The following is a 17,065-nucleotide window of genomic DNA, read 5'->3' as shown; positions in this document are numbered from 1 at the left end:
GTTCTAACAAGAAAACTTTACATTTTTATGCTTATGCACTCACCTTTTTTAAAAAAAATTTCCACCCCTAACCTTCGTCTCAGTAATAGTAAAGAAAACATGATGATAAAACTGTCATAGTAGTTTTTGTAGTAAGAGTCGCAACACACATGAACATTGACAATATTTTATATTTCGCATATTAAATTGATGTGCGAGTCTGTGCTTCTTACAGCATTCTTTGCACTGATTTCAAATGTTTACCAAATTTATGAGGATAGGAGTGCTTTTATGTAATTTATTAATGTTTACTTGAGAACTATTTTATATATATATATATATATATATATATATATATATATATATATAGGGTTGGCACAAAGTCACTTTCCCCAAAACAAGATTTCTTCATTTTTTGTGGAAATCAACTTTGTGCCCTCCCTGTATGTATATTTCAATGTATCAGAGTTATCAGACTTTAACATGTACCTTATACAGTTTTCTTACACTTTACTGTCTGTACATCTATTTCTTTAGAAACAAATATTAGTAGGCTGTAGCATATCTGTGGAAACTGGTTGGCAAGGGTTTTAATGAGATTTGAGGCAGAATGTCAGATCCTTGGAAATAGGGTGAAATATTAAACTAACTATTTTAAAGAATAGTCATAACCAGGCATTATGACCACATCTCCTACCTTCACTTTCTAAATCTCTTTACACACCATTGTAGTCAGTCAGCATTTCAAACCTAGAACACTAAACCCGTAAATTTTACAAAACAACATAGGTGGTATAGTTGTCCAGAGTGAACCATGCTAGCTCGCACTTGCCCCACTTCAGTACCTTGCTAGCTTCCTAAAACAAGGTCCGTAACAGTCGGACAATCGTCTATGTTGTTCATGTATAAGGGGGAGTGCGTTGTAATATTTACAAGGGTTTTGTGACAATGTTAGTTTTTCGTGATATGTGAACTTGCATTTTATTTTGTATAAATTCACTTTTTGCACAGAAAAGCTAATCAGGACTGGACCAACAGTTTAAAGTGGGGTCATAACCACTATGTGCCGACCCCAGGACAGATAAAGATGAAGGACAAAATGCTGTGATTAGAAAATGACTATGTGAATCATAATCATAATCATACTGAATATTCATCCTAGCCCTGGGAAGGTTTTCCAAGTACTGAATTTTCAAACTGTAATATTCCATTAAATGGAACTATATGTTTGATTTATTCCTTTAAAACCAACCAATTTTGTGTGTGTGTATGAATACTCAAGTCTTCTCCGTGTTGTGGATCACTAACAAACATTACACTGGAAAATTTCTGACAACTTACAAATGTTTCAAAATGCACTTGTATGTTTTAAACCATTATGAATCGCCCTCCAAACAGTAAAAGAGAATCATTTTCCACAAGAATGCCAACTTTTGAAGAAATGAAGAAGAAGAAAAAGAAAAAGAGAAGTATGGTAAAAAAATACATTGGATGCGTTCAAACAGTTGAGTAAGTTCACAAAAATATCTTATAAATCCTTCCTTCCATGAATCATTCCATTAATGCACACCAATACTGCATCATTTATTATTTTTGTTAAATCTGTTATTTGCTAATTTCAGTTAGCACTCCACCAATTCAACTACAGCTATATTGATAATGATAAAAGATGACAAATTATTATTAAGTTGGTGCCACTGAATTTGCACACTCCATGTCTGTAAACAATAGCTAGAAGTTGTATTTAAATGTGCCAGTGTTGCTGTTTTCCTACCCTGAAGGAACCTGTCTCTTGTTCACATTTATTCCTTATGCAATGACACAAATGAACTACTGCAAATTTGTGTTAGCATTAAAAAAAATTAAATCAAAATGGATTTTCGACATTCTGTATTTTTGTTATATTTTTACATGTCCTCCTCAATTTCATTCAAATGAGCACATGAAAACCAACACCCTGCATGTGAAACTTGTAAAGAGTTTCAAAATGTATAGGACAAAGTTAAAATATTTTTTTTATTAAAATTATTCAAACTTTTGGTATTATTAGAATATTTGTGAAAGATTATACATTTGATGTAAAGTTGTGACAAAATTACCACAAAATTAATTTTTAACTTTTTGCAATAATTTCTAAAGATGCATTGTGGAGTTTTTAAAACTTTCATAAAGTTAGAGTTTATGGTGAAATGTACCAGGTTGTACATTGCATTAATAAGTATAATCAAGGTTGAATTTTGTCATTTACTTCTGGAAAGAATGTGAAATTTGCAGACTTGTCATTAAATAATCAAGTCCCCATTCTGCATATTTACATTCATTTTTTATCATATTTTCATATTCTCTTTTTAATCCATGGGATGAATTAACATCACAGGTTTTTTTCTATTTTTCTATTCTATTAAGTTATGTGTAAGTTCATCCTTCTTGAGTACATTGTTTGTCATAATTAAACTTTGAAGAAAACAATTTGTAGAATACTTTTTAAGAAACAGTGCATGTATTTTCTCTGGCTCCATTTTAGCACTTCTTACAATATTTTTTTAAAAAAAACTAAATACTGATGTTAAGAAGAAAAGAAACCCTGCAAGAAGTACTGAAATGTCACCAGAGAAAAGGAAAATGTGCTTCTTAAACATAATATACATGCTGTTGTTATAATACAGTAGATAAATGGTGAAACATGAGACTGTGCATTCAATGAAACTGGTGTTAATTATTATTTATGTGTGCAGTTTGAAGGCAGAATTATTTTCTTACCAACCTCCTCCTTTTCATTATGGTAATCAATGTACTCTTGTAAATTCAGTGAAGTAGAATACAAATTAAAAAATAGCATGCTGGTGACAGATTCTCTTATTTTAATACACAAACCATGTATTAATTTATTTTTCATTGTTGAAATAGTCTACGAGTATAATGATATTACATTTATGAACTATGTGCAAATTTAACCATCTTTATTTAAAAACAGAGCATTTTCAATTTTGCGTTATTTGAAGAAAGGAATGTGAGAGTCTATCTGTATGCTTTTAATTCTACCATATGGCAAATCTCTTCCGAAGGCAGGATTCGCTATTGCTGGATTTATAGCGGTTGGTTATGATGGCGGAATGGCTTTTTTCTCTTGGAAAATTCCTTTCAGGTCTTCTTTGTGCACCTGGTCATCATATGCTGTATAAAAGAGAAGAGATGAAAAAGCTAGCTCATAATAGTTGAATATGGCCATTGTTTGCTCTCTCTCTGTAGAAGAGGGTTCAGGTCAAGTTATGGAAACCCTCAAACCTGAATGATCAGTGTTCTGTGAAAAGAATAGCCATCTTGAAATATGGATTTGACATGCTTCTTTGTCTCTCATATACTGAAGGTTCCCTGTCAAGAGATCCAAGCTGCTGAACTTTTACCATGCCGTGGCCATACAAAGCAGTATTGAGTAATTTTAATTTGCAAACATAATAATAGCTGTGCCTCCTTACTGAAGATAGTAAAGGCAGTGGTAAAGTTCTTTGGAATTAGAGGAGTGTCTGAATACCCTGGAGTAACATTAAAATGGTCTCAGTTGTTGCTATCATTGATTTTTGATGCAGAGGAAGAGCGTTGCGCAGTACCCCTGGCAGGGGTGCTGCGCAATGCTGATAGAAATTCAGTAGCTGTAATAACATGAATAAGGCAGATTGACAGGCCTCTATTGTGTTGTTTTCCACCCTAAGTAACGGTTGAAATATTATACTGTGAAGCTATACAACCATTTAAAATGTTGGTAGGTTTTCATCTTTTTGTCTTATTATAATTCAGTGGAAGTACTTTAGTGGTTAGGCATGTGCATCTGTGTGTGCATGTTTGTTTTAGTAGCGGAGAGACACGGACCAGCATCCATCAAAAGGCAACACTATTCTTGGCTGCTCTTCTTGCCTGTGTAACACTTGCTTCTCATTTCATTTCATTTCATTTCTGACATTTATAGAATTCTCTCATCATTTTAATGTACTTTGTAACGTTACCACAATGTATATTGCCAAGAAAGTAATGAATACACTGAATAATCATGTATTGTGTGAAGGCCTGTATTGATTAGTGGGAAGCCAAATGGACGCCATATTTGAATTTGATCTTCCTTATGTGACTTCTGTTGTCAGTGTATAGAATATGATGAATAACTTGGAAGAAAATGAGAGAATGCTTTTTTTAAGAAGGCAATTATTTTAGTGAGACTAAATGCAATGTTTGTGATGGTGCTCCAGTGAAATAATTTGATTTGTGGCAGCTACAGGTATTGTGATTTTACGTGGGTAGTTTTAGTTTTGCTGCTTTTTCTGTTCCTTTGTTTCAAAATACATGATTTCAGTTTTAGCAGGTTTTCTTTCCACTCCAGTTTCACCATCTGTTTAATACATCAAATGGCTCATGATCAATTAGCAGTATCCATTTGCATATTTTTGCCTACAAGTTAGCATTAGGATTGCTTCCAATGTCCATAAGAAATGAGGTTTGGCTGGCTGCATTAGTGTCACTGCTTGTATTTAAATTCATAGTAAAATTTCAGATTTTTTTCATGTCAGTATACATGCATGGTGGTATTTGATAGTAACTGATTAGAACATATCAGTTGATGGACTTAAAACTTTCATAACCCAGTTGATGTGATCACTTGTCAACACAGTGAATTCAAGAGACATATTATATTTATATCTAAGTTTCTTTGGTGGTTTCCTCAATATTTTGAATTTCGAAGAATTTGAAGATAAAATAAAGTTTGCACATTAAACTTGTAAGCATGTGATTAAAGTGGAATTACGATGTGCATTGAAGTTTTAAGAGTTAGTTTTTTTTCAACATTATATTTCAAATAAATATAAAATATAGTGTCATTCTTGTTTAAAAATAATGATAAAAGTACCATATTTTCTGACTATTGAAGATATAGTACTTTACCATAATTGAAATTCAGTATAACTTTTTTTGAACATACAATATATTTTTTAACCCACTGTACCCATTTGGGAACACTTAAAAACAATTTTTTAGAAATGTATTATTGAAATTAGGAAATTTTTACATTTTTCCACAATGCTATGAACAAGCTTTTTTGAAAACTGAGTCTTTGAATTGAGGCAAAAACTGGATACTGACATTATTTATAATTATATCAAGCAAATTGCATAAACAACTCAAATACATGATGACTCTCAAGTCTTATTTTAATAAGTTCTCTGTTAGTATCAGCTGATTTGGGCATGTCAGTGTATTTTTTTTAATTACTGATAATTACTAATGTTGAACAGATTTTCATGATCCCTGATCTTGTATTTTTTTATTGTAATATCTCTTGTTCCCGTTTTCAAAAGAACAGTTATACAGCATTTTAGATATTTTTAAAACCTCACAATATGATCAAAATAAGATGAGACAAATTGTAATTTAGAACACTGTTGTTTGCACTTGTTGATAATGTATATTTATTAACAGTAAGTACAAGGCAGAAATATTTTTTAAATAGTGAATGTAGAAATATTAATGTGGAGAAAAATTTATGCTTTCTTAGTGTCACAACACATATTAGTAATTTTAACAAATGAAAATAGCATTAAATGAGATTATACTACAATGTGATCCATAGATGCTAATCAACCTGGCATATCCATAATTCACTGACCATAGATTTTTAATGAACTGATCATTGAGACTAAGTTACATCTGTGGCTATCCTTAGATTTAACCCTCATTCATGTAGTGACAAACAAGGAGATTCTAATGCCTCCAGTGCACTGAAATTAGCCCTCTTGGGATGTGTTATGGAAAAGTTGATTAAACCTCCAATGCAGGTTCATTTACAGTATCTTCAAATAGTTTCAGGTTTTTTGTGTGTTCTTCGTGGGAGATGATTTTGCCTTGCCAACAGCTAAATTTGAATTATGTTAAGTCCGCTTTATGCACAGAAAGGCTAATCAGGACTGGAAACTTGAGTTTAAAGTGGGATCCGAACCATTGTGCCATGTGCCTCCACTGGATATCGAATCCAGGATCCCTGGGTTACAAGGCGACAGCGTTACCACTATGCCATTGGGGGAGGCCCACAAACAGCTGAAGAAATGTTCCATTTTCCAAACAGAATTCATTCTTCAGAAAGCAACACTTTTCCAGTCTCTGCCTCTGTTTGTAGAAGAGCATTGCCAATCTTTGTTGATTCAATCATTATGTAAACAAATTCAGCAACTTATATAATCCTTGCATATATGCAAAGGAGTACTGGCCGCAAGGCATTAATCATGTGACAATTAGCCATCTCCATTAGATCAGTGATATGCTTTTATTTTTAATAAGTTTTGTGTATATATAATTTTTTTAAATGGTTATCAAAAATATTAGGGCAAAGCTGATACTACAATGCTCTTACTGAATCCTTCTGATACTGATGCCAATCACTGAACCTTGTAATACACTATTTGTAAAAATTAATATAGAATTATTCTATTACAAGTATATCATATCCAGGCGCGGTTGGCTGTATAGCGCAAATGTGCAGTGAACCCCCAGTAATATACAAAATAAACAATAACTGAGAAGTTCATAAGCGTAGAGTGCCAAATTCTCTTAGTGAGAAGGGGAAACTGCGAGCCAGAGCCACTTAGCTCCCCTCTAGTTCCGTTTCGTGCAAAGCCTCCGCTGAACCTCCGCAAGCCAACCCCTACCATGCTAAAAGCTTAGGACGGCTAGCAGAAGCTCGACACGTACATATGGCGAAAATACATGCAGTCTGAGATTGGAGGAAGGCCGTCTCGTCAAAACGGAGTGAATCACGCTCTTCTCTCTTCCAGTGTTGCACTATGTGTTTCAATTTGAATTCATTTGGCATTCTCTTTGTATTTTTATATTTTACAAGACTTATTAGATTAATGAAGAGGGTGTAATATAAATGTAGAGGTGACCCCAAACGAAAGCTATATGTAAAGATGATGGGACAAATAAGATAAATATGATAGAAAACAACTTGCCTACACATTCAGAGTTTTCATCTTTAAGATGGAAACACTTCAGGTGGAAGGAGCCGAAAAGTCAAAAATAGCGCGAGGACGAGGGGTTGCTTATCGGACAAGACTTAAACAACCTTTTGGTCTTCTTACGTCAGACTAAATGCTTTCGTTGACATGTTAGGCTTTTTAGGTTTAGTTGTCTTAGAATATACACACTCAATTTTCGGGGCTTACCGTGCTTGACCAAAAATGTAATATTTGCTATTTATTCAAGCCTAACCTAACAATGAAGGCATTTCGCACTTACGTCAGAAGACGACCAAAAAGTTGTTTGGGTTTCGTGCGATCAGTTATACTCTAGCGCGAGAGGGTGTTCGAAGGGACGCGCGCATTTAACTTTGTTACATGTCATTGTCTCCATACTTGTTAGTTTGTTTTGAAGTGCATGGCTGGTGATTGAAATATATATGGCATAGTGATACGTTGAGTGAAGCGAGGTGGATTGTGTATTGGAAGGAGTGTAGTTGTTGCTGTGCGAGAAGTTAACATATTGCATAGAATAGAATCGAATCGCTTTGATTTAGCGATATACTTTCGAATAGTTATATAAGAATTACCTTGTAATCAAGGGGTCTTGGGTTCGATTACTGATACATGCTCATTTTAGCAGGCAGAGATTTGTATTTTTTAACTGTAGGTTCAGTTGTGGGACCAGAAAAGTGTTGGCAAGAGTGGAAGAGGCAAAATTGAGGCGAGAATATTTTCTGAATTCTGAGATACCCCTAAATACAATACCATACGAAAATCTTAAATTAAAATGATCGCCCCCTACACACACACTCCTTGGTGCTGTCACTGTTATCTGAACATCAAGCAAATTAACTTTGTCAGTAATCTACCGGCCAAAATTTGATAATTTTCCCAGTACTATCTCTACGAACAAAAGCGTGTAGTGTCTCAAAAGGTTTAGATAAGTCCACTTTGCATAATTTTGGTGAACCCCCAGGAAAATTATGCACGAGCCGCACCTGATCATATCAATCTTAGACCTGGCAGGTGAGGGAAGAAGAGGACGACCAACAACAAACGCTTAATTGCTAATTCTTTAATACACCGTTAGAGAGCAGCAGTGTTCGAACAGCAGCCAAGTTCTCACTGTCCTGTGTCGTAGAGCAACAGACAAAATGTCCACGTTATGCAGATATATTTTTTTAGGGGGGGGGAGGGAGAATCTTAACCTAATTTAAATTGTGCTTGAAACTTGTAACAATTTGATTTGATTTGTTGTTTTTTAAATACCCACAGTTTAAAGTGGGAATTCACGTACCGTTTTGTCAATTTCCTGCACGAGTTCATTGCTGACTACAGATAGGTGCCCACTTCTTGCCGCATCGTGCATGTCAGTTCGTCCATCTTTAAACATGCGACACCATTCACGTATGACACCTTCACTCATCACGTTTGGTCCATAATCATTACACAGTTCACAATGAATCGCAGCTGCCGAAAGTTTTTTTGCACAGAGAAATCGTATTACTGCATGCACTTCACATTTGGCAGGATTTTCTATTGGTAAAAAAAGGTAAAGTGCTCCCCTGTGCTTAGCACCATGCCATGAAAGCGTATAGGGGGTGTGGGGGTAACGCCCCACACTTTCTTGATCCGGTCGTGAGTGGGGGTGATGTGATCAGCATCATGCCCCTGACTGCCTTTACCCGAATAACATGGGTACCTGGGGGAAACCCTGGGGGGTAATGGATTTTCTATTGGAGCGTTCATTTTCAATTGTTATAGCGGACGAATCAACTACAACACAACCTTCTCCTTCCACAGCTCACTGCCTACTGAACTACTGTGCACAACGCCACAGAACTGACGTTCCCCGGTTATTTCTCGCACATGCGCAAAGGGAGGTTTTTTCCGAATTGCCCTCATATATATATTTGCTGGAACCACCAACATTCTGAACCACGAGCCGCCACTGGTAACATATGTGATGGAAGTTGCAGTTTCATTCAGGAGAAAGAACACTATTTGCATCAAAATAAATGCAGTTCAATTTGATTGTGAATCATATTTAATTTGTATTATTGTATGAAATATACTGAGTATAGAATATTACATGTAAAATTGCTTTTATTTTTAGGTGAACACCCACAATGAGTTCCTCAGATGTAGGGTCAGTGTTCTGTAATTCATGTTGTACACGTGAGCCTCCTCTGCCATCAAATTGGGCTGGACAGGATGAGCGTAGAAGTTCCAGGTTTTCATGGCGACGAAGACAACTTCAATGAAAACTCTCCTCGACCTCCTGTCCCAGGTTAGTTTCTTTTTTTATTATGTACTGGATTAATTCTAAACACACATGCAGTGAATGCTTTCTTATAGACTGAAGGGGCATGTGTCAATCGTTGCTGTTGGCTGAAAGTTCGCTTAATATCATTTTTGTGTGTTAATATTATGCCTAAGTATTTGAATTTTAGAAGCTGATTCAAATGAAATGTTTCCATCATTACCATCAGTGACTTAAGAATGACATAATGTACAATTGATGCTGATTTGAGCAGAAATCAGATTTTCTTTGACATGTCATTTCCATAACCTTTCCAATAATTTTGTTCAAGATAGCTTGTGGAATGCCTTTTCCAGATCATTGAAATCTAGATGGAATTCTTTGTTATATTTCATTGCTTTTCCTATTCCGAATACTTGTCTGAAAGTAAGTATTAAATCCTGACTTTGATTTAATCTGAAGTCTCTTGGCTTCTTTCCAGTTTGTGTTCAGTTACCTGTCTTAAGTCTGTGTTCTACTAGTAATCTTGCTTATACAGGGTGATTTTTTTTTAAAAAAAACTCATGGTTTTCTTTGTTGCGTAAAATTTGTGAATGAAGTATTATTTCCGTGCGATTTGTGGCATATGAATAAGTTAGGATGGGAGATTTATTGGAGTATGTTTACCGGTTTATATGCATCCTGGGTACCCTACAATAACATTGAAGTATTGGATTTTTGCTAAACTGAATTAATGAAAATGAGTTCTTTTTTTCTGTATTCACTCAAACGTAAAAATAAAACATAAAAATTATGGCACAGACATATGACATAAGATCTCACCTTTAAAGAAGGTGCTGAAAGTGTCGACCTCCTTCCTGTAAACAAAGTCGAACACGCCGTTCCATGTTAAGGGCTGTCTGATATAGTGTTTCTGCGCTAATGTTCGCAATTTCAGTGATAATGTTCTGCTTCAACATTTCCAGGGATGTAGGGTTGTTTGTGTACACACGTCCCTTTAGGAAGCCCCACAGAAAGAAGTCAAGTGAAGTTAAGTCTGGAGACCTCGGAGGCCACAATCCCTTTGAAATAACCCTATTCGCAAAGAAACTTTCAATCAGTGCCATACTGTCATGTGATGTATGGCATGTAGCACCATCCTGTTGAAAATAACCCTGTGTGAGTTCAATGTCGTCCAAACTTTCAAAAAATTCCATGAATATTGCCCTGTACCGCTCTGTGTTCACTGTTTCATTGAAGAAGATTGGACCCACTATACGTGATGCTGAGACAGCCCACCATACCCCAACTTTCTGTGAGTGCATCGGAATTTCGATTACACTATGTGGATTTTCAGCTGCCCATATCCGTTTATTCTGAGAATTAACATACCCAGAGAGATGAAACCAGGCTTCTTCAGTAAACCACGTTATTTTCAGAATATCAGGAGTATGCACAATAAACATTAAAAACCAATTACAGTAATCTACACGTTTAACTTTATCTAGATCCTTCAATTCTTGAACAGCTGTAATTTTTTTATGCTCTTAGTTTCGCAGTTTTCACTGCCTTTTGACATGTTGAATAGCTATAGCCGGTTTCTTGTGACAAACGACTGAGAGATTTCTTGGGCGACCTCAAGAGTCGAGCACTGACATCTTCCACAACACCTGCCCGTGGGGTCCGATGCTTCCCTGTCTCACTCAGAAGCAATCCTGTTTCTTCCAATTTCTTCACTAGCGACAATATTGTGTTCCTGTCTGGGGCTGAACGTGAGGCAAATTTGTTTCTAAATGCCCTTTGCGTAGCAACAACAGAATCAGTTTTCCAAAAACTTTTCACGATAAACACACGTTCCTGCAAGGAGTACACCATTCTTACTGTGTGTCCTGATCACAATAAGACAACTTTTCAGCTCAACAATTACGAAAAAGCACACTTTCCAGCACAACGTTATAACAGCTCAGTTTCCTGGTTATTGTTGACAATGACAACGGTGTTATCTACAGGAGGAAACTTAAACCTCCGCACTGCATCCAAACCCCCAGACCATATAGACGCGAAAGGTACACTGGTGAATATTTGCTGTTTTTGTTGAGGCGTGGGCGATATTACCCGGGATGCATATAAACTGGTAAACATACTCCAATAAATCTCCCATCCTTCCTCATTCATTTGCCACAAACCGCATGGAAATAATACTTCATTTACAAATTTTACACAACAAAGAAAACCATGAGTTTTAAAAAAATCACCCTGTATTTTATCTGATATGCTCAACAGTTATATTCCTCTATGATTTGAACACAGCCTATTGTCTCCTCTTTTGAGTAGAGTCTGTACTGCAACTCTCCAGTCCCTTGAGGTATTTTTATATTTTGAAGCAAGGTTAATGGATTGAAGTGGTAATTGCAAGCAATCATTTTTCCATAATGCAAATTGTAGAGAAAATATTATTAATTTTGCTATCATCACATTCTATGAAAATTTCTTTTTCAACTAACATTACGTTCAAGACTGTAGGTTTTGTATTTGGTTGATGTAGTCATGGGATATTTGAGAACATTTAGGATGTTTTTAGGGAGTTCTGATGTAACTCTCCACCAATTTTCATCTTTAGTGTACACGTATATTTCCAAGGGAAAACCTAAAATGACTGGACTTACAAAGTAGTGGCAACACTGCTGTCACATGAAAGGGGTGTCACAGCATCACAAACATTTCGTGGCTGATAAGGAAATGTCAGACGAGGAAGTGTAGTGAGTGGGAACGGTTGTATGTTATTCAGTCAAAAACAACAGTGCTCTGAAGCAGATGACGAGAGTGCAACCACCCTAACAATATGTTTAGCAAGAACAACATGCGTGGATCAAAATTGAAATGTCACGTGGTCGGAGTGCAAAGGAATGTTGGCAGGGACTGCGTGAAGAATGTGGTGATTCGGTGTTGCCGTATCGTACAGTGGTGCGATGGGAGAAAGTGTTTCGGAAAGGCAGGGATTCCATGCATGACCGCCCCCCATTCTGGAAGACCCCCAACGGACAACACCACCATTGAGCTCCTGGCTGCCCTGCTGCATGTGGATCGCCGATGGACTGTACGAGATTTAGCAACAGAGATAGGTGTGTGTCACAAAACGGTGCTGCACATTCTGCACGACATTCTTAAGTTCCGCAAATTCGCAGCACGTTGGATACCGCATGAAATCACCATGGTGCAACAATGGCATCGCTACGCACTTGCACAGGACTTGCTAAACTGCTACCGGAGGGAGGTTGAGGACTTCCTGGGAAGGATCGTCACTATGAATGAAACCTGGGCTCGGTTGTACACGCCATGCTTGAAGCAGCAGTCCAATAAATGGAAACACTCTGGTTTTCCTTGCCCAACGAATGTGCACCCTGCACAAGGTGGTGTGAAAGTGATGTTTATTGTTGCTTACGACATCCAGGGGATAATCCTGCACCATGCTGTACCTCCCAGGCAGACAGTCAACGCAGCCTACTACTGCACCTTCTTGCAACACAACCTTCATCCCGCATTAAGGAGGAAGCGACGGCACGTACTGGCACGGTCTCCCATCATCCTGCATGACAATGCGAAGTGTCACACTGCGAACACTGTGACGGCGCTCCTGCATAACTGGCATTGGGAGGTACTGGAACATCCGCCGTATTCACCAAACATGAGTCCATGTGATTACGACCTTTTTTCCAAAATGAAGGAACCACTGCGTGGGAAGCACTACAACACGCGTGAAGCCATCATACGTTCTATAGGGTGGTCACTGCAGGACATGAACAGAGATTGACGCGTTGACGGTGTACGAATCCTTCCATACGTGTGGCAGAAGGTCATAGAGATAACATTGAAGGAATGTAACACGTGCTCCTCTCTGCCAATACAGTCAAGTAACAATTATACCAGTGTTGCCATTACATTTTATCCAACCCTTGTATGTGTAGACTCCATGAAATTGCACATGGCATTTTGTTTGCCCCTGTAAAATGCCCATTGCGTAGAGAAGCATCAGTCAACGTCAGTAATTCAATTTGGTACTTTTTAAACAAATATTGATTTTTGTTCATTCCTAGTTTAAAGTAAAATGATTCATCTAATAAATTACTAAAGTAACGTGTTCACCCTGTAAGCATTTCATATTACCAATGAAGATGAAAAATTCAAAATCTGAATAATTTAAACAAAAAAGGAATAGTAATCTCATGGCATTTCATCAGGGTACATGTGAATTATTATTTTGCTTCTGAAAATTTTTAAAAATTGAAGTAAGCCATTATGTCAGCCAATTGACAGTATACATTAATGATCTTCAAATTATGTCTGAGAATGTTGCACAATTCTTTCTTGTTAAGTTTTTGTTGTTAAATTCCAGGAGAAGAAAATGACTCCACCGATGTATGCCAATCTCCGACCCCCAGTTCTAGCTGCCAATGGCTGGGGGCTCTGAGACATGGTGGAGAGGGCACCGGGAGTTCCCCGGTCTTCACTCCACGGAAGTCTAATCTATCATATGCACCTGCAGATGCTACCTCATATTCATCAGGTAGGTACTTGTTACACACACTACCAATTAAAAATTACAATTATAAACCTCTGCAACTGCCAAATATAATTGCAAGGCCTCCACTAATGCTGAATATTTCAGATTTATATGCTCTGGATAACAAACAAGAGTGCCACGTGAATCCCTTGAAAATTTGCTTTGCTTATAAATCACAGACCATGGAAGGTAAACATTCAAAAATATTTTAAAATGTATTCTTTTAAACTGTTTAATCGAATTTCTACTTACCTTTCCAATTTGTACCTTCTCTAACAATTTGAGAACTTACATTATGATGCTCACCAAGTTATTCAACTGCGTGTGAGTATCTAGTCCTACATTCACTGAGTGAGGCTTCTGTGTAACTACAGAAGATTCTGATGCAAAGAACATATGGTTGTTAAACACGATGTAGTTTCTTTACCTAATCTGTTTAGTTGTGTTAATGAGAGGTTATCAAGTTAACTCCAAGGGAACTATTTTCGAGGTATTTTAATAATTCTTTAATTCAATAATTCTTTAAATGTATCAGTTAATAGCATCCTGTAATTTATTTTGACATTCAGTGATGTTTAAAATCATGGTTAATGCCACTGATAACTATCTCAAGAAGCATGTGTGGCTGCAATAGGATGCATTTTCCTTCATTTAGTATGGCATTCCAAGTGAACACTTTTGTAGCCACTGGATTATTTGCAGGTCGCCAATATCACCAGCTCCACCCAAATGATAACCATATCACCTTAACCTAACCTCGTCACTCGTGACAAGTTACTAAGTGGCAGCACCAAAAGTAGAGGGTCTGTCCAGGATTCAGTGTAAATTGCTTTAAGCTTCTATCACACCAGTAATGCTTTGGTTTGCATCACAGAAGACTTGGAGATGCATTTGCTAATGTGTTGAACATGAAGGTTTACGTACAGGCTCACTTAACACTGAATCAGAGGCTTCCCTATTGGTGTAGTGGTAACAGTGTTGCGCTATTATCAGTGGGTCTTGTGTTCCATCCCTGGTGGAGACACAATGCACAGTGGTTCAGATCCCACTTTAAATTGTACATTCAGTTCTGGTTAGTCTGTGTCAGTATAAAGTGGACTTACAAACAAAAGTTTTAACACTGAGTCAATATAAGAGTAAGGACACCACATGTACTGCACATAATGTGATGTATATTAGGTGTAGGATGATTTTTGTCAACCAGTCTGTATAATTTGCGTGCAGCTATGAATTACAAAACTTTTGATTTTAAATTATCCGTTATCTGAGAATGATGTGATATATGGTAAAAAAGAATATAGAATGTAAGCAAATTAAGTAAGGGCCTATAAATGGATCACATGCATTGGAGCCTTCAATCAGAGAACCTGGTTTGTTATTTTTAATTTGTCATTCCAATATGAAAAATAAATTTCTGTTCTTTCTGCAGATGCCCCTTTGGGTTTTGAGCCAGAAGGCAGCGCTCGCATTACTCCATCATTTATGGAGAGTGCCACTCCCCCGTGCTTGCGATGGGCACGGAATCTCCGCTACCTTCTGGATGACTCCGAAGGAGTGGAGCTGTTTCGAACGTATCTCGAACAGGAGAAGAGCGTCGACAGTTTACACTTCTGGTTCGCCTGTGAAGGTCTGAAAAAGCATCGTGATGCAAATCGAATCAACCAGTTAATCAAGTTGATATTTCGTAAGTTCTTCAAGACGACTCAGCTGGCCGTGTCTGAGAAGCTACGCAACGAGATCAACCAAAAAATAAAAGATGGAAAAGACCTGGACCAGCATGTGTTTGACAGTGTTCAGTCTGAAATAGAAAACTTAATAAACGAAACAACATATCCAAATTTTCTAAGGTCAGACATTTATTTATATTATGTGCAGAGCATGCAAAATGGATCTGAATCGTCTCGAGTGAGTGCCGAATCAAGTGGTAGCAGTTCGAGTGGAAGGGAGGTGGGGGGCATCGACGTCCTGCCTACCCTTCATGAAGATGCAGAGTTTGTGAGTGCTGGCCAATTGGATCCCCTTCCGCTAACCAAGGACATGCTGTTGGTCACTCAGAAGAAGCGTGCATTGGATTTGCGTCCAAAGCATGAAGCATACGCAGGGTAAGTTCTTGCCAATGCATTAAATAACACTGGGCATGCTCTGTGATGTAGTATACTCTTCTCTTGCCTTTCCGTTCTTCGGTGCCGATGGTTTGGTACTGAATTGTTTCCTTTAAGTATCGTTTACTTAAATATAAATATCCCTTGAAAGACTGTGAACATAGCAAAAGAAATCCCAAAATTTCTGGAAAAGGGACAAATATTGTAAGGGAATTACGTTTCATATTTATCCTACAAGCAGACTTTATTTCAAATCAATTAATCATTGTGTATTTCTATATTTAATAGTCGTATGTCTGCCTATACTTTGGTATTTGCCGATGTATGAAAATATTGATTCAGGATCATGTCGAGTATCTTAGCGCTCGGCAAGCAATGTGATCGCTCACCTACTTGACAGCCAAATAAGCATTGCTCGGTGAGCGCTGCTCACTGAGCAAACTTGAAACTTGTTTGCCAGAGGTTTTAGCCACAGAATATTTCGTTTTTATGTTTCAATCTTGTGAGGCAAAGAGTAGCAAGAGGAAAATTGTGTAAAGATGGCAACTAATGAAGTATTTGTTGTTAACAGCTTGCGATATAGCGTAATTATGTAAGCAAAGGTAATATAATTTTCCACTTCTTGTAATTGTATTAAAATTAAAATGTTTGTTTATTCCAAATATGCATCGTAGTTTTGAAATGTTGTGCAAGCATGTGAAAAAGAAATTTTTGACATTTTTGTCCACATAAATCACTGAAATCTTGTTCACTTGACACACCCATATTGATTACATTACTCAAAGAAAGGCACTGATATTTTGATGAAAACAAAAACACTGTCAAGTAAACGGTTTGTCTGCTGAATGAGCAAAAATCTTGCTCAGCTAACATCGCTCAGATACTCAATGTGCCCAAGATTACTCATTCCTGGTATTATGAGACAAGATTTGAAGTTGGTCCTTCATATGTGGCTTCCAAATGAATGGTTACTACAATTTATTATAATAACAAAATATTGAATATGGAAAAAATGGATCTCAAACAATGCAGAATTGTTGGAATCTCACTTTAAATTATAGGTTCAGTCCCAATTAGCTTATCTGAGTATAAGGTGTACTTTAGAAAGTTGCATTTAATATATATTATTTGTTTTCTCGTCATGATTTTCACTTTGTCCCATGTGTGGAGAGATGCTAAT

General features: G+C 36.9%; 1 protein-coding gene across 3 annotated transcripts in view; it reads left to right on the top strand.

The window, feature by feature from the left end:
- Nucleotides 1–17,065, top strand: part of Axn (protein axin) — a 76,778-nt gene that overhangs the window by 32,358 nt on the left and 27,355 nt on the right. For all 3 annotated transcript variants that reach the window (XM_083111036.1, XM_083111034.1, XM_083111035.1), the window contains exons 2-4: nt 9,097–9,270; nt 13,616–13,786; nt 15,213–15,885. In XM_083111036.1, coding sequence (XP_082967162.1) covers nt 9,195–9,270; nt 13,616–13,786; nt 15,213–15,885 — 920 coding nt within the window. In that variant the 5' untranslated portion in view covers nt 9,097–9,194. The remainder of the gene's footprint in view (nt 1–9,096; nt 9,271–13,615; nt 13,787–15,212; nt 15,886–17,065) is intronic.

Source organism: Lepisma saccharinum, chromosome 24 (assembly GCF_977018435.1).
Source record: "Lepisma saccharinum chromosome 24, izLepSacc3.1, whole genome shotgun sequence".
NCBI lineage: Eukaryota > Metazoa > Arthropoda > Insecta > Zygentoma > Lepismatidae > Lepisma > Lepisma saccharinum.
The sequence above is the reverse complement of the archived record's forward strand: the minus strand, read 5'-3'. Positions and strand labels throughout refer to the sequence as shown.